Source organism: Macrotis lagotis, chromosome 8, assembly GCF_037893015.1.
Source record: "Macrotis lagotis isolate mMagLag1 chromosome 8, bilby.v1.9.chrom.fasta, whole genome shotgun sequence".
NCBI lineage: Eukaryota > Metazoa > Chordata > Mammalia > Peramelemorphia > Peramelidae > Macrotis > Macrotis lagotis.
Window position 1 is genome coordinate 3,635,541 of NC_133665.1, and position 24,598 is coordinate 3,660,138.

Genomic DNA, 24,598 nt, shown 5'->3' on the forward strand with positions numbered 1-24,598 from the left:
TTTTTTTCAATGAGATGTTTCACATTTTCTTCTAATTTTTCATTCTTTTGGTGTTGAAGTATTGTGTCTTGACTTCTCATAAAGTCAACAGCTTCCTTTAGCTCCATTCTAGATCTGAAGGATTTGTTTTCCTCAGAGAGCTTTCTTATCTTTTTTTCCATCTGGCCAATTCTGCTTTTTAAAGCATTCTCCTCCTCAATAACTTTTTGAACTATTTTATCCATTTGACTTATGCTGGTTTTTAACATGTTATTTACTTCAGCATTTTTTGGGGGGGATCTCCTTGACTAAGCTGCTGACTTCTTTTTCATGTTTTTCTTGCATCTCTCTCATTTATTTCCCCAATTTTTCTTCTATCTCCCTTGATTTTCAAAATCTTTTTTGAGCTCTGTCATACCCTGAGCCCAATTTCTGGTTTTTTTTGCAGTCTTTAGATGCAGGAGCTTGTACTTCCTCATCTTCAGATTGAGCATTTTGATCCTGCTTGGGATCATAGACAATGTATTTCTCAATGGTATTCCTCCTTTTTTTTCTCTGTTTACTCATTTCCTCAGCCTGTGCCTGATTTTGGGGTGCTTCCTGAGCTTTTGAGTATTATTGGAACACCCCCCACAAGTATCTCATTGTGTGATTCTCTGTCTTCCCTCCTGGTCTGTGAATGACCACAAGCATACCCCTCTGCCATGGGGCTGAGGTGGCAGGGGGGCCTGCTGTTCTATGGGGATCCTAGACTGTCATCAGGATCTGAAAGTGATCAAAGCCCCAGAGTCCTGTTCCAGGTACAGAAAACAGACCTCAGAAGTCTTTCTCCACTCCCGTACCTTTGGTAGGCTGAACACTCAAGGCTCAGTTGCCTGGGGGCTCCTGCTTACTGGCTCCACCTGCTTCTGATTCCTGGATCTGGCCTGCTGCCCCCACACCTTTCACTAAGCCCTGAAGGCTGGGCTTCACACTCTCACTCTGGCAGAGGTCCCCTGCTGATCTTCTAAGTTGTGCCCGGTGCTCCCTGGGGTATAGGTCAGGAAACTGCCCCCACTTCCTTGAGCCTCTCCTTGGTGCCCTGGGGCTGCCTCTGGGAGGCTGAAGTTCCTTCACTCTGGAGGGCTGCCGCTCTAACCCTGTGGAGCAGAGCCTTTCCACTATTTTCCAGATTACCTTTTTTTTTTGGATAATTGCCCCACTGGATCCCACTGTGGGTACTGTCTCTTGCAAATTTAGTTAGAGTCATAATTTTATGATTTTTTAAATATTATGGAGAGAGCACCTAAGAGAGGATCTTCTCTTGTCACCATCTTGGTTCCAACCCCCCCTTTCCACAATTTCAACCCCAATTCTATTTTCTTCTAATTTTTTTAATGATAAGAAGTAGAATCTGATTCTAACACTTATCAACTTGTTTTCTTAGTTACTTAGTTAAATTATTTAACATCTCTAGGTATATTTTCCCATCTATAAAACAAGGATAATAAGACTCAATTTTGTAAGGTTGCTGAGAGGATCAAATAGATGTCAACTATAAAAGCAGTACAGAATTAAGGGTTCTGTACAAACACAAATGGCAGTACAAAATCACCAACTGAGAACAGAGCTGCATTAACCTATAGAACTTTCTTGTACAATATATAGGTAGCTTAGGGATAATGTCAATATATCCAAGCAAGTCACCCTCTAGAGTACAATAATCATGACTGGTTGAGCCAAGGCTTTAGGCCAATTAGGAACCCAAAACATGGAAGCCATAGGTCATGGTTGGCTTTCTAAATTAAGTTGTTTCTTTGATAGGTTCATAGCTTGATCTGTCCATATAGCCTAGAGGGAAGGGGAAGAAAACAAGCATTAATAAAGGCCTACTATGTATGTTCCAGGAACTTCACCAAGGCAGGTAAAGGTTAAGTGACTTGGGCAGAGTCACACAGGTAGTAAGTATCTGACACCAGATTTATACTCAGGTTTGCCTGACTCTAGGGTCATACTCTATCCACTATACTATCTAGTTATTATCTCTGGTGTGCCATAGGTGTTAGCCTTTTCAGTGACACATAGATATTGTTTTTTGTTGTTTTTTAAATTTTTCTTTATTTACATATTACTAAAATATTCTTGTTTAAGAATAAACATAATAGGGGGCAGCCAGGTGGCAGCTAGGTGGCGTAGTGGATAAAGCACTGGCTTTGGAGTCAGAAGTACCTGGGTTCAAATCCAGTCTCAGACACTTAATAATGACCTAGCTGTGCAGCCTTGGGCAAGCCACATAACCCTATTTGCCTTGCAAAATCAAAAAATACAAAAACAAAAACAAAAAAAAAGAATAAACATAATACCCCCTCCCCCACAAAATATAAAACTTCATGAGAAATAAAGTAAAAGAAAGAGAAAGAGAAAAATGTCTCTGTCTCAGGTGGATCACATTCTTTATCATAAGTCCATCATAGAAGTTACTTCCATATTTTTCCACAGTTGCTTGTTGCTGTTACTACATTGATTCCTCCCCACTACCATCTATTATATTTTCTCTCTCTCCTTTCACTCTCCCCCTCTTCAAAAATGTACTGAGGGGCAGCCAAGTGGTGCAAGCAGACAGAGAACTGGCCCTGAGATCAAGAGGCCCCAAACCTACATCCTACCCCAAAGACCCAGGAACCACCGGACCCTGTGGTCCTGGACAGGCTACCCTGTCCAGGTTATGTGTTATATCTGACTATTCTCTCCTATGATCTACCCTCTCCTCTATCATCCACATCCCCCCTCCCCTCCCCTGTCCCCCTTTTTCTTCTAGATATCTATATCCTATTGAGTGACACATAGATATTGTAATCAGCATCAGCAGTATCTATACTAGCTTTGTAGCCCATTGATTCAGTAGCTGTTCAGTCGTTGTAAACCCCAATTTGGGTTTGTTTGGTTTTTTTAGATTTTTGCAAGGCAATAGGGTTAAGTGTCTTGCCCAAGGCCACACAGCTAGGTATTAAGTGTCTGAGGCCGATTTGAACTCAGCTACTCCTGACTTCAGGGCCGGTGCTCTATCCACTTTGCCACCTAGCCGCCCCCCCCCCCATTTGGGGTTTTCTTAGCAGCGATATTGATCTGATTTGCCATTTCCTTCTCCAATTCATCTTACAGATGAGGAAACTCAGGCAAATAGGGTTAAATGATTTGCCCAAGGTTACATAGCTTTTAAGTATCTGAGGCCAGATTTGAACTCAGAAAGATGAATCTTCCTGACTTCAGGTCCAGCAATCTATCCCCTGTATCACCAAACTCCCTAAATCACTCATAAAAAATGTTAATAATAAAAGACCAAGGGGCAGCTAGGTGGCACAGGGGATAGAGCACCAGACCTGGAGTCAGGAGGACCTGAGTTCAAATCTGACATCAGACACTTAATAATTACCTAGCTGTGTGACTTTGGGCAAGTCACTTAACCCCTATTGCCTTGCAAAAACCTAATAATAATAATAATAATAATAATAATATAAAAAGATCAAGCATAGATCCCTGGGCTAATCCAGGGGAGTCTTCTTGCCATTAACAAGTTTTCTGAATTCAGTCATCTCATCTACCAGTTGTGGATCTATTTTAATTATAATATCATTTAAACATCTTTTCTACTGAAAAATAATACTTTATTAAATGCTTTGCTGAAAATCTAGATAATCTATACCCAAAATATTCCCCTTATCTAAAAGTTTAATAATCCTGTCAAAAAAGAAAATGAAGTTATTATTTCGTGACCTGTTCCTGATGTTCTTTCTTGCTTTCTGTGTTCACCACTGTCCTTTCAAGATATTTAAAGCACTTAAAGCTCTGAAATCTTCCCAGGAATTGAAATCTAGTTAGCTAATCTATAGCTTTTAGCCTCTGGTCCCTTTTTTGGAAATCAGTACATCATTTTCACTTCCTTCAGTCTTGTGGCACCTTTCCCACTTTCTATAATCTTTTCAATATCATTAACAGTGGTTCAGCAATCATGTCTGCCAATTTTTTTCAGGACTCAACTATGTAGTTAATACCAACTTTACTAGAAGCTATATGGAGAGCTAGCAGAGGTCCTCCCCTAAGGCTTTCTCAAAAGAAGGAGTAGCCTTTCTCCTTAATTCTCATTTAGCCTAAGAAGCAGGCAATTCTTACTAGCTCAGTCACCAATCATTTTTGACAGAATCCTTCCCATGTCATTTAAAGGGCCAACATAATCAACTACAAGTCATTTTATCACCTTATCCTTTGTCAAGGAGCCAAATTGTCTATTCCATGGGATCTCCCATTTTGTTATTTGTCCTTTGTTCTTAAAGAAGGTCATAACATAGGAAAGTAACTCCATGACATGCAAGTGAGTTGGATTTAAGTGAGGGGGTGCTATGCAGACACCAGTTTCATTTTCTTCTTTGAAGCCATCTGGGTCCAGTGACCAGATATGGAACAGAACGTCTGGAAATGGCCCTGGAGGCCTTGGCTTTTTAAAGCAAGGTCAAAGTTTGACTGAGGCATCATACATTCAGGCACTGGAATCATAGAGTCTAATGAGATGAAATCTTGGAATGGTTCTGAATGATCTCCAGAACCCCCTACTCCCTTGACAGTAACCAGGCCCACTTGCCATTATGAGATTAGTTTCTATGAAAGTTTTTTCCTGTCCAAAATCATTGAAGGAAGTATCCCTTCTTCCTTATTTGTTACCTTTTTAGCTATTACTTTTGGGATCTGGAGACCATGAGCCCTCTGAATCCACCTTGATAAGCAGACCCTCTAAAGTCTCTCAAAAAAGAATAACTTGCTCTTTCTTTTGATATTAGGACCTCAAAATACTGGTGAATGAACTGGAAATGAGAATGGTAGATAAAACTTGGTTGGAAGAAGAAATGAAAGAGGTGAGAAAATGATGATACTCTCTCCCCATCAAACTCAGCCTCTCCCACCCTTGAAGGCTGTATCTGGAAAGAGAGGTAATCATACTATCTGAGACTTAAATAGAATGCTAATAAAATTCAGGAGATAGGAGTGTGTGGGATAAAAATCCACTTAAAAATATAGAGACTACTCTGAGCAAAAAATAAGTTTATTTTAGCTTTTCTCCAGAAAAGGGCACACTCTAACTCTCACAAAGGTAGTGAAGATCAAGGAGCTACTCGGAATTGACAGTCAAACAAGATTATATAGCCTAACTCGATCCCCTCCTCCTCGCTATGGTTCCTCTCTGTTGACTCATTGGTTAGTTTTCAGAGTTACATTCTACTTGTGAAAATCTATTCTGGCAACAAAGAAAAGAATAAAAGGTTTTCATAAAATATTATATCACCATCCAGTGAGAATAGTGAGAATAACTTTCAGGATTATAACTCTCTTATTGAAGTAATGTAACTTGTCTTGGAATACAAGGTCTATGAACAGTCTATCATTAAACAAGAGGAATCTTATGAGCTTCTTTGGAATGCAAGGTTTTTCTCATGGGAAAAAGTCTACTATCCATCTAGCTGTCAGTAAAAGTAGTCTTAGAAAAAGTTAGGAGAGTGACATTTCTAAAATATACAGAGAACTGAGTCATATTTTTTTTAAAATAAGCCATTCCCCAATTGACAAATGGTCAAAGGATATGCAAAGGCAATTTACAGATGAGGAAATCAAAGCAATCCATAGCCATATGAAAAATTGCTCTAAATCATTACATATTAGAGAAATGCAAATTAAAGCTTCTCTGAGGTACCATGTCACATCTCTCAGACTGGCCAATATGACCAGAAAGGATAGTGATCATTGTTGGAAGGGTTGTGGGAAATCTGGGATGCTGTTACATTGTTGGTGGAGCTGTGAACTCATCCACACTTTGTTGCCCAAAGGGCAACAAAAATATGCATACCCTTTGATCCAGCAATACCACTACTGAGTCTATACCCTGAAGAGATGATGAAAAAGAGTAAAAACATCACTTGTTCAAAAATATTCATAGCAGCCCTGTTTGTGGTGGCAAAGAATTGGAAATTAAGTAAATGTCCTTCAATTGGGGAATGGCTTAGCAAACTATAGTATATGTATGTCATGGAACACTGTTGTTCTATTAGAAATCAGGAGGGATGGGAATTCAGGGAAGCCTGGAGGGATTTTTGTGAACTGATGCTGAGTGAGATGAGCAGAACCAGAAAAACACTGTACACCCCAACAGCAACATGAGGGTAATGATCAACCTTGATGGATTCGCTCATTCCATCAATGCAACAATCAGGGACAATTTGGGGCTCTCTGCAATGGAGAATACTAACTGTAGCCACAGAAACAACTGTGGAGTTTGAACAAAAACCAAGGACTATTCCCTTTAATTTAGGAAAAAAACCTGATATCTTATTGTCTGGCCTTGTTATCTCTTAGACTTGATGTTTCTTCCTTAAAAATATGATTTCTCTCTCTTCACACTCAATTTGGATCAATGTATAACATGGAAACAATGTAAAGACTGCCTTCTATGGGAGGGTGGGGGGGAGGGAAGTAAGATTAGGAGAAAAATTATAAAACTCAAAATAAAATCTTTAAGAAGTGAAAAAAAAAGTTAGGAGTGTGAACCACCTGTTTAGAATACAAGGGGTTTCTTTTAGAAATAGTTTAAGAATAATAGTTTGTTCTTTCTTTAATATTTCTTTTTTTTTAGTTTTTGCAAGGCAATGGTGTTAAGTGGCTTGCCCAAGGCCATACAGCTAGGTATTAAGTGTCTGAGGCCAGATTTGAACTCAGGTACTCCTGACTCCAGGGCCAGTGCTCTATCCACTTCACCACCCAGCTGCCCTCTCCTTAATATTGCTCTTTTTTTTTAGTATTTATTCTCATTTTGTACAAATAATGGTTTTTTGCATTAATAAAATGTTCTTGTTTAAGAGTAAATGAAATACCCCTCCCCCCCATAAATATAGACTTGCTTGAGTGATAAAGTAAAGGGGAGAGCAAAAAAATTAAAATTAAAAAAAAATAATAGTAATAATTGTAGGTATGTCCAGGTGGCGCAATGGACGGAGCACCAGCCTTGGAGCCATGAGCACCCGAGCCCAAATCCAGCCCCATAGACCCAACAATCACCCAGTCGTGTGACATGCAAGCCACCCAAACCCCACTGCCCTGAAAAAAAACAAAAAAAAGAAAAAAAAGACCCAAAATAAAATAAAATAGTAATAATAGTCGGGGTGCCTGGGTGGCAGACAGAGCATTGGCCCTTGAGCCAGGAGCACCCGGGTCCAAATCCGGCCTCAGACAACCGATGATCACCCTGCTATGCGTCTCCAGCAGGGCACCCAGCCCCATTTGCCCTGCACCCCCCCAAATAATAATAATAAAAAATGTGTTTCAGTCTTTGTTCCAACACCAACAACTCTGTCGCGGGTGGATCACATTCTTTATGGTAAGTCCATCGCAAAGGTTACTTCCATATTTTTCCACCATTGCCATTGCTGATCGCAACTCCCTCCTTTCGTATTTCTCCACTACCATGTACTATGTTTTCTCTCTCCTTTCACTCTCACTCTGCTGTAGGGTAGCTGAGTGGCACAGCAGACAGATCCCTGGCCCTGGGGCCAAGAGGCCCCAAGCCCCCTTACCACCCCTTAGGCCCAGCATCCACCTGGCCCTATGGTCCCAGACAGGCCATCCAATCCCAGCCCCTTGCAAGAAGTAAAAAAGAAAATGTGTTATATCTGACCACTCTCCCCCCATGGTCCATCCTTTCATCCATCACTCACATCCCCCCCTTCCCCCTGTCCCCCTTCTCTCCTTCTTACTCCAGATGTCTATACCCCATTGAGTATATATGCTGTTTCCTCTCCTAGCCACCTCTGATGAGAATGAAGATTCCCTCATTCCCCCTTGCCTCCCCCGCTTCCATATCATTGCAATAGCTCATTGTAATAAAGAAAAATCTTATTATATGAAATATCTTGGCCTATTCCCCCTCTCCTTTTTCTTTCTCCCATTATATTTCCCTTTTTTTTCTATTGACTCCATTTTTACACCATATTTTATCTTCAAATTCAGCTTTCTCCTGCGCTTCAACTATAAAAGCTCCCTCTACCTGCTCTATTAACTGAGAAGGTTCATATGAGTATTATCAGTGTCATTTTTCTATGCAGGAATACATGCAGTTCATCATCATTAAGTCCCTCATATTTTCCCCTTCTCCTCCAATCTCCATGCTTCAGCTGAGTCCTGTATTTGAAGATCAAACCTTCTGTTCAGCTCTGGCCATTCCAACAGGAATATTTGAAATTCCCCAGTACATTGAAGGTCCATCTTTTTCCCTGGAAGAGGACATTCAGCCTTGCTGGGTAGTTCATTCTTGGCTGCATTCTAAGCTCTTTTGCCTTCTGGTATATTATATTCCAAGCCCTATGAGCTTCCAAAGTAGTTGCTGCTAAGTCCTGTGTGATCCTGACTGCAGTTCCACGATATTTGAACTGTGTCCTTCTGGCGGCTTGTAATATTTTCTCTTTGACTTGGGAGTTCTGGAACTTGGCTATCATATTCTTAGGGGTTGGTTTTTTGGGATCTCTTTCTCTGGGGGATCGGTGGATTCTCTCCATTTCTATTTTGCCCTCTGCTTCTAGAATATCAGGGCAATTTTCCTGTAGTAATTCTTTGAAAATGATGTCAAGGCTCTTTTCCTGATCATGACTTTCAGGTATTCCAATAATTTTTAAATTATCTTTCCTAAGTCTGTTTTCCATATCAGTTGTTTTTTCAATGAGATATTTCACATTTTCTTCTAATTTTTCATTTTTCTGGTTTTGAAGTAATAAGTCCTGATTTCTTGTAAATTCATCAATCTCCCTGAATTCTATTCTTTGTCTGAAGGATTTGTTCTCCTCAGAGAGTTTTCTCATCTCTTTTTCCATCTGGCCAATTTTGCTTTTTAAAGCATTCTTCTCCTCAATAACTTTTTGAACTGTTTTATCCATTTGACCTAAGCTGGTTTGTAGCATGCTATTTTCTTCAGCATTTTTTTGGATTTCCTTGACTAAGCTGCTGACTTCATTTTCATGTTTTTTCTGCATCTCTCTCCTTTCTTTTCCCAGTTTTTCTTCCAACTCCCTCATTTGATTTTCAAAGTCTTTTTTGAGCTCTGTCATAGCCTGAGTCCAATTTCTGTTTTTCTTGGAGTCTTTAGATGCAGGAGCTTGTGCTTCCTCATCTTCAGACTGAGTATTTTGATCCTTCTTGGGCTCATTTGCAAAATATTTCTCAATGGTGTTCCCCTTTTTTTCTCTGCTTGCTCATTTTCCCAGCCTGGGCCTGGTTTTGGGGTGCTTCCTGAGCTTTTGGGACACTCCCACAAGGATCTCAGTGTGTGAGGCTCTGTCCTCCCTCCTGGTCTGTGAATGACCATATGCCCCCCCCCCCCAGCCACGGGGCTGAGGGGGTGGGGCTGCTGTTCTGTGGGGAGGCCTAGACTGCAATCAGGATCTGAATGTGGTCAGAGCCCCAGAGTCCTGTTCCAGGGGCAGAGGACAGAGCTCTGCAGTCCCTCTTCACTCCCCTCCCTAGGTTCAATGGGCTCATGCCCTGGGGGCTCCTGCTTACCGGCTCTGCCTGCTTCTGTTCCTGGATCTGGGCTGCCAAAAGATCACGTTGCTGGCTGTGTGCCCTGAGGGCTGGGCTACACGTGCTCCCTCTGTCAGAGGTCCCCTGCTGTTCCCCTGCTTTGTGCTCGGTGCTCCCTGGGGTGTAACTCAGGAGACTCCCCCGCTGCTGTGAGCTGTGGCTCCCAGCACCCTGGGGCTGCCTCTGGGAGGCTGAAGTTCTTTGGCTCTGGCGGGCCACCCCTCTGGCGAGCTGCCCCTCCAACCCCGGGGAGCAGAGCCTTTCTGCTCTTTTCCAGGTTACCTTGGGGTAGAGAACTGCCTCACCAAGTCCCTCTGTGAATTCTGTCTCTCGAATATTTAGTTAGAGTCCTTAGCTTAAGAGTTTTATGAGAGAGCGCCTAAGACATGATCCTTTCTTGTCGCCATCTTGGCTCTGCCCCCTCTTTAATATTTCTTAACCCTGAGAGGACTTCACTAGAAATATTAACCCTGAAATGGTTTTATTGGAAATATTCTACTCAGGAGAAAGAGGGTGGGTTGTCTTCTTTTTTCCCCCCCAAATATAGAGAGGTTGGAGGAAGTGGTTTTGGTTATTTTGTTTTGATTTTGGTTTTTTTGATTTTTTATTTTTGCTCTAGTAAATTTAAAGGTCCTTAGTAGCTAATGCAAACTAATTCTATACATTCTTTCATGGAAATCCTGTTTTAACAGGGTTAGCATTTTGGGAATTAATCTGCTTTTTTAACAAGTTTATGTTGGAAGTAATTTGGAGGGGGTTTACTCAAATGAGTAAAGACAGTCCTGTAACAGAATTCTTTTTGTCTCCCCCACCCCTCTTCAGGTCAGGGAAATGTCCTGTTTCCCCATCCTCGGATTCTAAAGATTTGGGAAATAGAAGTAAACCTAGAGGTCTGAATTCACTTCACTACAGTTCAATCTTTCCTTAACTAAGGGCAGCAGACTCTCCTTTTACTTGCCTTATGAGTCTGCAGTTGTGAGAAAGAAGCAGAACCTTATATCCTATTTACTTAAAATGATTGCTTAAAAGCATTTCACTTGAAAATTCACTGAACCCTGGAGTATATTTTTTGCATCATTATTACAGATTTTACATTTTTATTGGCCTTGATTAAGTATCTGATTTTGAGGTAAAGGGTCTATAAAGCATTTCTGACTGGTCATTGATTCTCTTACATTTCACCTGAATTTTAACCACCTAATGTATTTTTTAACCTTACAAAATGTTAAACATTAAAAACATCAAAGTAAAAAATTCTGCTCAGAGTTTCTAATATAACCATCATTTATCAAGTTTGTAGGATCAGTTCTAAGTGATATAAATTGATAAAACTAGAACATAAACAAAATCAGCATAATCCTGGCTGGTACTGGATCAGAGTGGGGGGGGGGGTCAGAACAGGTTAAACAGGATCACAGTCAACAAATACAGTCAAGGTCTAGTAAGCTGGGAGAGAAACTTATCAGGGCAGGTTCAAGAAAGATAAGGTCTAGGTATGGCTTTAGTGTAAGTTTTCAGCATGCTAATAATGTCCTGGGTAGCTTTTAAGTGCAAGAATCCTTAAAGTGATTAAAACTAGGCAAAATGTTTAAAAAAACACAAATAATCAAGCAAAAATTTTTAATTAAGAAACTCAGAACCAGGAGCAGCTAGGTGACTAGTACATAAAGCACCAACCCTGGAGTCAGGAGTACCTGGGTTCAAATCCGGTCTCAGACACTTAATTACCTAGCTGTGTGGCCTTGGGCAAGCCACTTAACCCTGTTTTCCTTGCAAAAACCTAAAAAAAACCCAAAACTCAGAACCATCTTATACAGCCATATATGGCTTGACAACACTTAACATTCTACAAACTTGATAAATGATTATTATATTAGAAACTAAATAAATTTATTATTATGTAAGATATTTTTTGGCAAATTGATTTGAGGTGATTTGATGTTCATCAAATAGGTCATTAGTCTACTGGTTTTAAGAAATGACCTAGATCTCTCTGAATTTGTATAGGCAATCTGGTTTGGGTGTTTGTTGTTGCTTGATTGTTTTGAGTAAGACTTTGGTGGCTCCAAAGGCATTTGCTCCTAACTCTTGGGTTTCTTCATTCCTTTTGCCAGTTTGTGACTAGGAGGGTGGACTCAGCAGTGGTTATGCTGGAGAGAGAAGTGTGGATGTGTGTTTGTGTCTGTGATGGTATTAGTGTTCACCAGGGAAGGGTTAGGTATAGAAAGAGTGTATTTAAGATAGTTAATTGGACCACTACTGGGTCTATAGCCTGAAGAGATTATGGAAAAGGGTAAAAACATCACTTGCACAAAACTATTTATAGCAGCCCTGTTTGTGGTAGCAAAAAATTGGAAATTAAGTGAATGTCCTTCATTTGGGGAATGGCTTAACAAACTGTGGAATATGTATGTCATGGAACGCTATTATTCTATTAGAAACCAGGAGGGATGGGAATTCAGGGAAGCCTGAAAGGATTTGCATGAACTGATGCTGATCAAGTTGAGCAGAACCAGAAAAACATTGTATACCCTAACAGCAACATGGGGGTGATTATCAACCTTGATGGACTTGCCCTTGAACAAAGACCAAAGACTATTACCATCAAATTAGAAAAAATAGTTACACTATTAAGTAATTTTACTATCTCGTATTTTAATTTTCTTCCTTAAGGATATGATTTCTCTGTCATCACATTCAGCTGAGATCAATGTATAACATGGAACCAATGTAAAGACTAACAGAATCCCGTCTGTGGGGGGTGGGGAGAGGGAAGCAAGAATGAGGGAAAAATTGTAAAACTCAAAAATAAATAAAAGCTTTCTTAAAAAAAAACACCAAACAGACATCCCTCCCAAAAAAAGATAGTTAATTGGTTCAATCCCTTTAGCCTTAGATGGGGCAAAGCTGACCATTGTCTTTCCCTCTCTTCTGTCTCTCCTCTCTGCACCTCCTGCACAAGCTCTGACATTTCTGTCTCACCAGAAAGCAGACAAGAGTGCCCTGATCTTCAAAGCAAACCAGACTGACCTGGAGGTTTCAACAGTGAAGTTAAATGACATGATACATGACATAATGCATAAGATGACTATCCATGAACAGAACTGGCAGAAGATGCTGGAGAAGCTTTTCTCTGATGTGGATTCCAAGGTGAGAGACCTCGTTGAGGGGCAGGGAGGAGGGGAGTGGAAGGCAGTGACAAATAAACCCTGTATAAGTCTTCCAGGACCCCTAGGCTCAGCCCCAGGAGAAGTTAATATTGTCCCTTTCCCAGGCAGCTGAACTTCTGGATACCAGGAAAACTACATTCTCTCCACTCATCACACCCTTAGATCGGGAATTACAGGAAGCTAATAGAAGAGTCAGAGGCCACAGGAGAAATTAGATTAGGGTTTGAGGATATGTTGGAGTTAGCCCAAAAGGCTGGAATGGCTGCTTGTTCAATTTTTATAGGTGTGCATTTTTACACTTGGAAATTGTTAAATCACAGTTTTACTTATTTTATTGATTTTTAGACTTAAAGTAATAGGGAAAATATGAATAATTTAGATGAAATTTAAAAGTGTGTTATATGAAACACCCTCCCTAGCCCTTAGCACCTAGCTGGTTGTTAAATATTTACCAACACACCTCTGATTAGGATGAGAGTCATCACAGCATAAAAGTGGAAGAACCCAGATCAGAGACCCGGTCCTAACAGTAGTCACGGTGAAAAGAACATCAGTCCCACTAGTGTTGAAATTATCTCCGATTTATTCTGCATGTATCTTATTTGTACAGAGTGGTTTTCATGTTGTCTTCCTTAGGAGAGGATGAGCTCCTGGAGAACAGGGGCTGTTTTTTTGTATCCCCAGCACTTAGCTCAGTGCCTGGCACATGGTAAGAGTTTAATCAATGCTTATTGACTGATCAGGAGCATTAGAAGGGGATTCCCCTCAGACACTTACTACCTATGTGACCCTTGGGCAAGGAATGTCATCTTTGCTACTTTTCTGTAAACTGAGGCTCCTTCTGTTTCTAAAGTTCTGTTAGGTAAAACTCCCCCCCACCCAGCTCACCCACCTACCCACCCAATCCCCTTACCCCTGCCCCAATACCTCATAGGATTTTATAGCTGGAGAAGGCCTTAGAAGACATCCAGTATGACCTGATCTTCCAACAGATGAGCAAAATGATGCCCAGAAAAATGAAGCTTCCAGTAGTTCAGCTAATGATGTATTGTGGTCATGGAGCAGAAGATGGCAGCAAATGAGCAGAACTGAGTAGAGAATGCTGGAGAAGTTTTTCCTCCTCCCCTTCTCAAAAATCTCCAATGACTACTTATTATCCTGAAGAGAAAAAAACAAATCTCTCATCCTGGTGCCTAACCCTAACCCTAGCCTAGCTCTCCTTTAACCTTTCCATTCTTGTTTCATATTATTTAGGCCCCTTTATTCTAGGTTCCTACCAAATGGCACCATTTACTCTTCTCACAGCTTCAGGCTGTCCACCATATCTGCAGTGTCCTCTCAATACTGCACCATCACTGCTCAGGCTCCTGACCTTTTTTCAATGCTTGGCTATCGTTCCATCTCTTTTGGGAAGACTTCCCTGATTCAGATTTTCATTTTGAGAATATTCTTTCTTTTGCAACTTGCACAGCAAATACTTTTCCTCTTCAGGTAGCTTTGAATGGACTTTCTTTTGCTACCCCAGTAGGAGTGTTAAATTCCTTGCAAATAAAGGGCATTTGATAACTGTTTGTTGAATTAAAATGACTTCCTCTGGACATACACCAAATGAGTACCTTGCCCAACTGCATGATATATGACTACCAACAATCCTTTTGAATTTAACTTTGCTTTTTTATTCTCAGTCTTTTTTAAAATGGAGATGGATAATTCTGAGGAAGGGCACTAGAGTTAGTACCTAATATCTTAACATGATTTGGTTTATGACTTTTTCTCCTTTATAGAATGTGGGGAGTAGAGGAAGAATAAATGAAAATCAGACCAAAATGTAATATGAAATTAAAAATAAGAATTGTTATTATATGTGGGTAATAGTAATAGTTGACATTTATATCATTTTATTATATGCCAGACATTATGCTAAGCCCTTGACAATTATTAACTCATTTGATCCTCACAACCACTTTGGGTGATGGGTGCTGATTATTATCCTCATTCTAGAAATGAGGAAATTGAGACAAAAAATAGGTTAAGTGACTTGCTCAGAATCACAACGAATGAAGAATAACTAAGTGAAGAAGTAGATAGAGTGACCTAGCCAGGAGTTGGAAAACTCATCTTCCTGATCTCAAATCCAGCCTCAGACACTTTTTAGCTATGTGACCCTGGGCAAGTCACTTCACCCTGTTTTACTCAGTTTCCTTATATGTAGAATGAGCTGGAGAAGGAAATAGTGAAGCACTCCAGCATCTTTGCAAAAAAACCCCAAATGGGTTGACACAGAGTCAAAGACTGAAACTACTAAATAACAACATCAAGACAACTAATAAGTGTTTTGAGGCTGGATTTTTAACTCAGGTCTTTCAGATTCCAGGTTCTATCCACTTTACTCTGTGTATGTGAGTGATTTAATCCTCAAAATGGCAAAATACATTGAAGAAAGACTTTCACTTTTGCCTTTGTGTCCCCTGTTCCTAACCCACAGGAGATGCTTAATTTGATGGATTGAATCATGAATTCAGGCCACATACAAAAATAGGATATCACAGTTCTGACTGGAGAAGAAATCCCTGAAAAGCTTTATAAGAGGAAACTTGGCAGAGGGTTGGTTGGGGACACCTGAGGGCCCCCCTTGCTCCCAAAGCTGCTTGGTGTCCCTCCAAGGCAATTTTATCATTCAATAAGACAACTAATAAAAGGGTTTACTTTACTGGGCTGGAATGGAGGAGTAGAGGGGAAGTATTCTTCTTAAGTTTGCAAGTATTTGTTTAGCAATGTCCTTGTTTTTCTGCCTTCTGTACCTGCTTAGATGTGGCATGTCTGAGGCAAGCCCCATCTGTTATGTCTGGCAAGGGCACAAGGCTGCTGTTACTTAGTTACTCAAATGAAGGGGGTGGGGGGAGGCTGGAGAATTTAGTGGGAAGCTTTTTAGCTCTAACTACACCAGACTGCAGTTAAGAAATAAGTCCAGATCCAAGAATCGTAAACAAGGATAGAATTCAAATTAATTCTAATGTTTTAGAGCATTGTTATGGGCTGAGCATGGCACCAAGTGAAGGGGAAACACACTCCTGTCTTGGGCATCGAAGGCTCTCCCCACTCTAGCACCAAACTACCCTCACTCCTTTATCTTGTTCCACTTCCTGTCCAACTCAATTAAATTATTCACTGCCTCCACTTTCCTGACTTTTTGTCTTTGCTCTGGCTTTCCCTATTCCTGGAATGCCCTTCCAAGCTCTGCCATCTTTTTAAAAATCCTCCTTATTATTCCTCAACCAAAATCCATTTTATCCTTTATGACTTCCCCTGAGTCAGGATGACTTGAGTTCACTCTTGATCTCAGGTACTTCCTAGTTGTGAGGACCATGGGTCAAACATTTCATTTCTCTGAGTCTTTGTTTATGTGCAAAATGAAGAGGATGGATCTCTCAAGTATCTTCCTGCCCTAAATCTTGTGATGCTAGGCATTCTTAAAGTACTTGGTACCTCTTGTATTATGTTCCTTTTTGTATAAAGATTGAATGCCCCCTACTACAAGCCCCTTTAGAGTAGGTACTATGAGGATCAAATGAAATAATGTATGGTATTAAAGTCCTATATAAATGCCAACTATTATTCATTTTTTTAATCTAAACCTAACAAACTCCTAATAAAATGGCATTTTCATATACACAGTAGAAATTGTAAATCTTTATTATACAATCCACTATTAATATTCATCTTCAGGTCCTCTTGTATATAGTAGATGTTTGTTGAGTGAATAAATGAATGCAAAATGAATGAAGTATGTGACGAAAGATTTTCTGTAAAGGAGTTCCTATCCTCAAAGAAGTTACAGTCTAGTAGATGTGATTAAAATAATTAATAAATTAATGAATTATTAAATTAAAAATTATCATTAAAATAACTGCCATCAAGTATAAACATCCAAAGCTAAATCTCTTTTCCTTCCTTTATCTTCTCACAGCTAGGTCACATGGATCTAGATCCTGTGAAGATAGACATGGAGAATATCTGGAAAATTGTTAAAAAGCATCTGAGTGATGGCCCTCACTTTGATGTAGATAGAGCTGCTGGCCTTAAGAAGTGAGTTTCCATTACAAATAACAGGGGAAAAATAAAATGCTAAAGAAAATAAAAAGAGAGAATATTTGAAAAAAGGTGAACTTCCAGAGTACTCTAGCACTCTAGTACTCTAGTACTCTATTCTACTAGTACTCTAGTACTCTTCAACCATGAATGAAATCTTCCCTTCCCCAAACTGTCCTTTCACCAAGGAGTGGTTATGTCTTAGGTTACTTTGAGAAAGAGTCCCACAACCTCCTGACCTTGAATTCTTCCCCAGAGTAGGTTTGAAGATTTAGAGAGGGCCAGAGGTAAATAAGAGAAGAACTGATGAAGAACAAAGCAAAGTTTGGATCACTGAAGAGAGGGAAGCAGAGTAGGAAGATTATACTTAGCCAAAAACATAGTCCCTTTGACTTCATATTTTACCTCTGTCTCCAGCCAGCCATTAGTGTCTTCCTTAGGATTATGACACCTTGTCTCCAGAAGATCTTTGTTAAAATCCACTTATGCTATATCCTTGATGTTCCTCAAAGAAGACATTCCTTCTTGCTGCTTTGAAATTGTTCAGTGTCTGTCCCCCATACCTGGACATACCTCTTCATCTCTTCCTTTTCCTTTAAATTCCAACTAAAATTCACCTTCAACAAGTATTTTTCCATCCTCAATCCCATTGCCTTCCCTCTTTTCCAATGTATCTGGTATGTAGCTTGCTTAGATATTATTTGTGTATTGTTTATCTCATTAGATTGTGAGCTTCTGGAGACAGGAACTATCTCTTTTTGTCTTTCATTCTATCTTCAGCATGTGATACAATGCCTTGCTTATGGGGTGGAAAGGTTTAGGTAGAAATGAACATACTTACCCTACTCACATAAGTTAACTTTGACTACCTACATATTTTGTCAGATTAACTAGTTCATATACTCAAGTGTAGTGAAGTAAGGAGTTTTAAGTTTTGAGAAAGGGAAGGTTAGGTTTCAGTACTTGCTCCACTCCCTTACAACTCAGGAGCCAAAAGGTAATATGAAGGGCATCCCATACATATCTATTGGTCTTCAGATCCAAATCAGAGACTCCTTGCTGGTTCTTTGGGTCTGGATGTTCCTCCCACACCTACAATGTCTATCTCTTAGGGGACCCAGTAGAATACCACCAACCCCTCCTTCCAATCATACTCTCTGGGGCACCTTTCTTGTTGGTAATAATTTGTTGGCCTTGGGGGGGGGGGTCTATTTCAGGCAACTCTTTGAGCGAATGAAATGCATCTCTTGTGACCGACCTGTGCAAATTATGACAAGCCCGTAAGTACCTCTGTCCAAGGTTTGCTACAACTCAGTATTTCCAACTGTGTTCCATAAAGCCCTGCTGTTTCATATCATATGAATAGAGGTTCTGTGAGAAAGAGCCTTTACTAGCAATATTTTCCAATCCAAAAATATCAAATAGAAAATTAAATATGCATAAAATGTCACCTTTTTTGACCTATGAAAATAAACCTCTATTTTGTACCAATATTGACCATCCCGTCTCCCCCTTAATCCCGGGGTTATTTCCTACCCTTCAAACCTCCAGAAACACTATTTATTTGTTTTGTCAATAGATTTCAAACTCAAATATGTTCTTTGGCCCAGTTAGCTTGGGAATCACGACTCTTTCACGAAATTCCCTTTCCACCAGAGGGCACCATTTCACATATTTTTTTGCCTCTGCTCTGACATCTTTTCTGTCAAGGCATATTAATAATATCACCTTGCTTTTTATTTCCAAAGAACCTGATTCTCATTCCTTTGCCCTGAGTTAGGACCAACAGAGATAATCAGCTAAGGAACTGAGGAAGTCAAGTGCCTGACCTCAAGGTCACCCAGTCATGATCAGACCTAGACCTTTCAACTCTGGTCTTGTTCCTTCTAGGACCATTCAAAGTCATGTCCACTGAATGATTTTTAGGTGCTATGGGGTTAGTATAAAAGATAGAAAAAACAGAGGCTCCCTTTCTTCATAGCATTTTTTAATGTGTTTTAAAAAATTTTTTTATTTAAGTGACTTGCCCAAGGTCAGACAGCTAGGTAATTATTAAGTGTCTGAGGTCAAATTTGAACTCAAGTCTCCTGACTCCCGGCCAGTGCTCTATCCACTGCTCCACCTAGCTGCCCCTCCTCATAGCATTTTTGTTGTCATCAAGTCATGCCCCCATTTAGGATTTTCTTGGCTGAGATTCTGGAGTAATTTGCCATTTCCTTCTCCAGCTTATTTTACAGAGGAGGAAACTGAGGCAAATAGGATTGAGTGACTTGTCCAGGATCACACAGCTAGCAAATGTCCAAAGCCAGATTTGAACTCAAGAAGATGACTCTTTCTGACTGCAAGTCCAGTGTTCTATCCACTGTACCATCTAACTGCCCCCACTTATAGCACAGATTGAATATTACTTTGAGAAAGCTATTGATAGGACTTTTTCAGTTATTTTGAGGTACTTTTCATATGGACATGCCAAGTTGGAAAGAAGTGTAAAACTTTAATCAAATTTAATTGAGTTTATTATCTCCTCCTTTCTAAGCTATGAAATCTTTGTTAAGAAGCTGAGCTCCCAATTGCTTTTCTCCCCCTCCCCGTTTCTCTCTCATAATATTATAGGTAATGGTATTTTCTTCCTATTTATTTCTCTGTACTCCTCTTTAACAGACAGATGATTAGTATCCAGAAAGAAGACATATACTCCCATGCCTGGCCAACAAGCCCAAATAACTTTGAATATCTACAACAGTTGAAATTAAGGTGAGTGGTAGTGGGGTCTGGGAACCCATACCCCAAATTTCCCTGAACTTCTGGGATATGAAAAGGAGTTTTTTGGGTCTCTCAGTCCTTAGTCTTCCCTTCTGATGGGTCACCCCTGGAAGAATCCTGTATAACTAATTCCATTCTACAGAATTTATGAGAAACATCTTTCCTATGCAGTCCTGGTCAACCACACTGGGATTCACGATTGACTTATCCCTAGAAGGATTGTGGTCCACAAATTATGCAAAAACTATGCTTTTCTATTGTGGGGAACTGGTGTGAGTGAATGAATGAACAGTAGGGACTTAGCACTGACTTCAGCCTCCAAATTCATCTCCATCTCCACCCAGCAATATTGCAAGAGGTCCAAATCACTAAGGACTCAAAGTCCATCTAGTGGCCTGACATTATTGGAATTTTTCACCAGTTGGGTGGAGACAATCTGACCCTGTTGGGACATAGTTTGATAACAATAACATTTTGCTTTCAGTCTCAGAAGGAAACACAATTCGACATGTTTGAACATGCCAAACCCCACGCAATCTGGTTTCCACCTCTACTACTCTAATGAAGCTACCCTCTAGAAAGTCAACATTAGTCACCCAATCACAAAATTTCTGTTTACAATCTTCATCTTCCTTGACCTCTTTACAGCATTCAACATTGTCAATCACCTCCCTCCTACAGGATAATATCTCGTCCTTAGATTCAGAAACACTCTTTCCTTTTCTTCCTCCTACCTTCTTTTTAATTGTTATAACTTTAACAAGCATTAACATTTCCATATATGAAGAACAATAAAAATGAGAGATATATGCAACCATGAATATAATGTTCAGTGTGGCTTTTTAAAGTATTACATTTAATACTGTAATATCAATGTTATCCTACTTGCTATCCTGCTCTTTTCTGTGTATTTCTAAAAGAAATGATTAACACTCTTCCTTCCTTTTTTGTATTACAATCACTGTTCTCCTCAAAATTTTCCTCTTATCATTTCCCCCCCAAATAGAAATCCTCCTTGGTAACAAAAATATATATAGCTAAGCAAAACAAATTTACACATTGACTAAGTCTGAAAACGTGTCTTGTTCTGTATTACCTCATTGCTGAGCTCCTCTGACCCTTCTAAACACACTTCTGTCTCCTCAGAATCATAAGTTGAGAACTAGAAAAGACATTAGGATCATCTTCTTTAAAAACTTCATTTTGCAAATGAGAAAACTGAGGCCCTAAGAAGTTCACTGACTTGCCTAAGTATACACAGTTTATAAATGGCAAAGTTATGATTTAAATCCAGGTTCCTGTGCTTTGGTTCCAATGTGTTTTGCCCTGTCATTTGCTGGTTCCTCATTCTCTTAACCTGACCTTTAAGGTGAGCATTTCCCAAGATTCTGTCCTTGACTTTCTTCCCTTTCAACAGTTTCTCCTTGGGAATCTCATTTATTTACACAGTGTTCAAAACCTCTATTAGCAGTCCTTTTCTGAGTTCCATACTATACCAATTGCCTCCACAGTTCCTTTTGGATTCCACATGATCCAAACCAAGTTTATGATTATTTTTCCACCTAAACTTTCTCCCCTTTATGACTTCACTATTTCTTCTAGTTGTACCACCATTCATCAGTCTCATGTTCCTGAGCTTTGGAATTCTCTCTGATGCTTCCTTATCCGGCATTTCTCATGTTCAGTCCTTTACAAATTCTGTTGTTGCCACCTCCATCCCATCACTTATAAATGTCCCCTTCTCTTTATTTCTACTGCCTCCATCCTTGCTCAAACTCTCATTAGAATTGTAGACTTACACTTAATAATTACCTAGCTGTGTGGCCTTGGGCAAGCCACTTAGCCCCATTTGCCTTGCATAAAAAAAAAAAAAAGGAATTGTGATCAGGAACTTGGAAGCTACCTAGTCCAAAACTTTCATTTAACAGATGAGGAAATGAGGCCTTAGAGATGTTAAGTTATTTGCCAAGTATCTCTAATTCCAAATCCTACTACTCCTTCCTCCCTAGTACTCTTTCATTTTCCTTCTCTGCTCAAAAAATTTCACTGGCTTCCTACTGCCTACAGAGCAAATTTTAATCTCCTTTGTCTAATATTCTGGGCTCTCCACAATCTGACAGCATTTACCTTTCCAGACTCATTTCATTTTACTGCTCCTCATACACTCTGTCCTGGGAAAATGGAGACCTCCTGACTTATTTCATAAATATGTTTTGTACTGTGGGCAGCTAGGTGGATGGAACATTGGTACTAGAATCAGGAAGACCTGAATTCAAATTCCAATGCAGTCACTTAATAGCAGTGTGACCCTGAGCAAGCCCCTTAATCCTGATTGTCTCCTTATAAAACAAATAAAAGAACAGCAACAATGATATGTTATATATATATATATATATTTACATTTATATATATGTATATATACATATATTCAATGCTTTTCCTCCTCTCTGCTTTTGTTTATTCTGTTCCAGAGGCTTAGAATATCTGCTTGTTGAATTCCAGCCCAACCTTGAGAGCATAACACAATTGGCTGTTGTCTTTGGGAAGACGTCCCTGATGTCCTCATTTCTGTGTAGTGCTCCTACCCTTCTATTTTTTTAAATTAAATTTTATTTCTTTCAGTCATTGAAAATCTATCTTCTCTCTCTGGGAAGTCATCTCTGACAACCTCATTTCTTGTAAAGTGCTCTTTCTCCCAACTCTTTTTTTAAAATTAAATATTATTTCTTTCAGTCAATGATAATCTACATTTTTTCCCTTCTGCCTCCCTCCACCATTGAGAAAGAAAGAAAAAAACCCTTGTTCCAAAACATATAGTTAAGCAAAATAAATTCTCAAATTGTTTATCTCCAAAAAAATTAATCTTCATCTCTGCTCTGGGTCCAGTGTCTTGGCTATAGTCACACTGCTAATAAGAGTCAGAACTAGACCTTTCTAATTCACAAGTGCAGTGCTTTTTCTAATAAACCATGGTGGAGAAGAAAAAGCACATAGAGCTCAAATCAGAAGGATGAAAGGACTCCAACACTGCCCTCACTCTCCATCACTATCACCACCAAAAGGCTACAGTGGAAAGAAGAGCAAACCTTCCCCAGCTTTAGTCAGATCCCTTCTCTTCTAATGACTTTCGAAAGCCCAGCCCACTAGTTTTCTTTCATATTCTGAACCATCAGTCTGATCTCCAAGGTTCTACCAGCCCTCCCGTGCCAGGTGGGCCGATGTACTAGGACCCAGTGTGGCCTTCTGAGGCTCCGTCTGACTTGGGAAGGAAGGTGGCCCCTCTTTATGTCAGCCATCTTTTCCCAGCAAGCAGCGACGAATGCAGCAGTTGCAACCAGTGCAGGAAATGACTCAACTCCCTGAGCAAGCCGACATGCCCCCGCATGGTCATCTCTTTGGTGATAACTGTTCAAACCTGAGGCGGGTGGTGAAGTTACCCAACCTGACCACAGTTTACCCATATGGGAATCCGGCTGTGTTTCCAGGGGAGAATGTGAGTGCAGCCTGCTTCTGGTTCAAGCTCCAGAGGAGGGGTTTCTATATGGGAGCTTGGGTTGGGGGTGAGGGGACTCCTCCTGTGCTGAGGCTCTTCCCAGCCCTTAGGGAGGTAAAAAAACTTCCCTCCAGAGCTTATGAAGGAACTGAGACCTTGGGCAGTAGGGGAGGACTTGGAATTGGGAGTCTTAAATCTCTGGGAAAGGGAAAGCTGAGCAGCCTTTGAAAGCAAAAGAAAATCATCGCCATCCTTTCTTTCCCTAAAGGGATTGTTATAACCCGGGGACTGGGGTTGGGCTGTCTCTGTCTCCCCAGGCTGAAGTGAACATTCTGGGAGTGGATGGGGTCATGTACAAAGGCAGAATGACCCCTCATGGTTCTCTACCTCCTGTCACTACTGAGAAGGACCAGGCAGGTATGACTTGTGACGGGTTTGAATGGGGACTTATGGTTCAGACATATTACCCCCTGAGAACTTCACTCATGTATTTCCAGGACTCCCAGTCATAAACAGCTTGTTTAGCTCTGGTATCTGGAATAAAGAAGTAACCTGGAATAGACCCCTCCATCTAGAGCTCCCTGATCAGTAGCATTATCAAGGAAGCAACATTGAATGACCAAATTAGGCCCCACAGAGTAAAGATGGAGGACTGTGAGAATAAACATTGCATAGACTATCAGATTCAAAGTATGGATTCATTGTGCTGAATTGATTTTTTTTCTTTTTATTATTTGTTAGAAGAGATGACTGGCTGGGCAGGAGACAAGGAAGGCATATAGTAAATGAAAATTAAAAAAAAACAAAAACAAAAAAGAAATAAAGATATAAATACAGAATATAATAATAAAAATATTTAAAATAAAGACATGGCATGCCATAGTAGAGAGAGCCCTGGGCTCAATGTCAAGAGAGATTTAGGTTCAAAGTCCCATATCTGTATGACTGTAAGCAAATTTCTTAATTTCTCTCAGTTGTTATTTTCTCACTTGTAAAATGGAGTGACTGTGATAGTCAAATAAGACGTAAAGTGCTTTGAAGACCTTACCCTATTATGTAAATATCAGATATCATTTGTTGGGGGATAAAACCACCTTGAGTATAGTACTGGGGTGCCAACACTTTTCAGAATTAGACATCTTCTCTTGACCAGACAAGGACCCAAGCCACAAGAAGAGCTCAACAAGGTTGACTGGTAGTCTGGATGATTCGGTCAATAGAGTATTGGGTGAGGCGTGGCTAGGTGGCACAGGGGATAAAGCACCGGCCTTGGAGTCAGGAGTACCTGGGTTCAAATCTGGTCTCAGACACTTAATAATTACCTAGCTGTGTGGCCTTGGGCAAGCCACTTAACACCATTTGCCTTGCAAAAAAAAAAAACTAAAACTAAATAGAGTATTGGGTTTGGATTTGGAGACCCCAAGCTCGAAATGCAGCCTTGGCTACTTAGGATTGTAGGATTTGAAGCTGGAGTCCTATGCTTCCATTTGAGCATGCCATTTAACTTCTCATCACT

General features: G+C 40.1%; 1 protein-coding gene across 2 annotated transcripts in view; it reads left to right on the forward strand.

Moving 5' to 3' along the window:
• The window catches only part of C8H16orf96 (chromosome 8 C16orf96 homolog), a 71,513-nt gene that overhangs the window by 38,262 nt on the left and 8,653 nt on the right, over positions 1-24,598 (forward strand). For both annotated transcript variants that reach the window (XM_074196279.1, XM_074196278.1), the window contains 7 exons: positions 4,791-4,865; positions 12,553-12,717; positions 16,705-16,823; positions 18,044-18,106; positions 19,488-19,580; positions 22,896-23,082; positions 23,400-23,499. In XM_074196279.1, the coding sequence (XP_074052380.1) occupies positions 4,791-4,865; positions 12,553-12,717; positions 16,705-16,823; positions 18,044-18,106; positions 19,488-19,580; positions 22,896-23,082; positions 23,400-23,499 (802 nt within the window). The remainder of the gene's footprint in view (positions 1-4,790; positions 4,866-12,552; positions 12,718-16,704; positions 16,824-18,043; positions 18,107-19,487; positions 19,581-22,895; positions 23,083-23,399; positions 23,500-24,598) is intronic.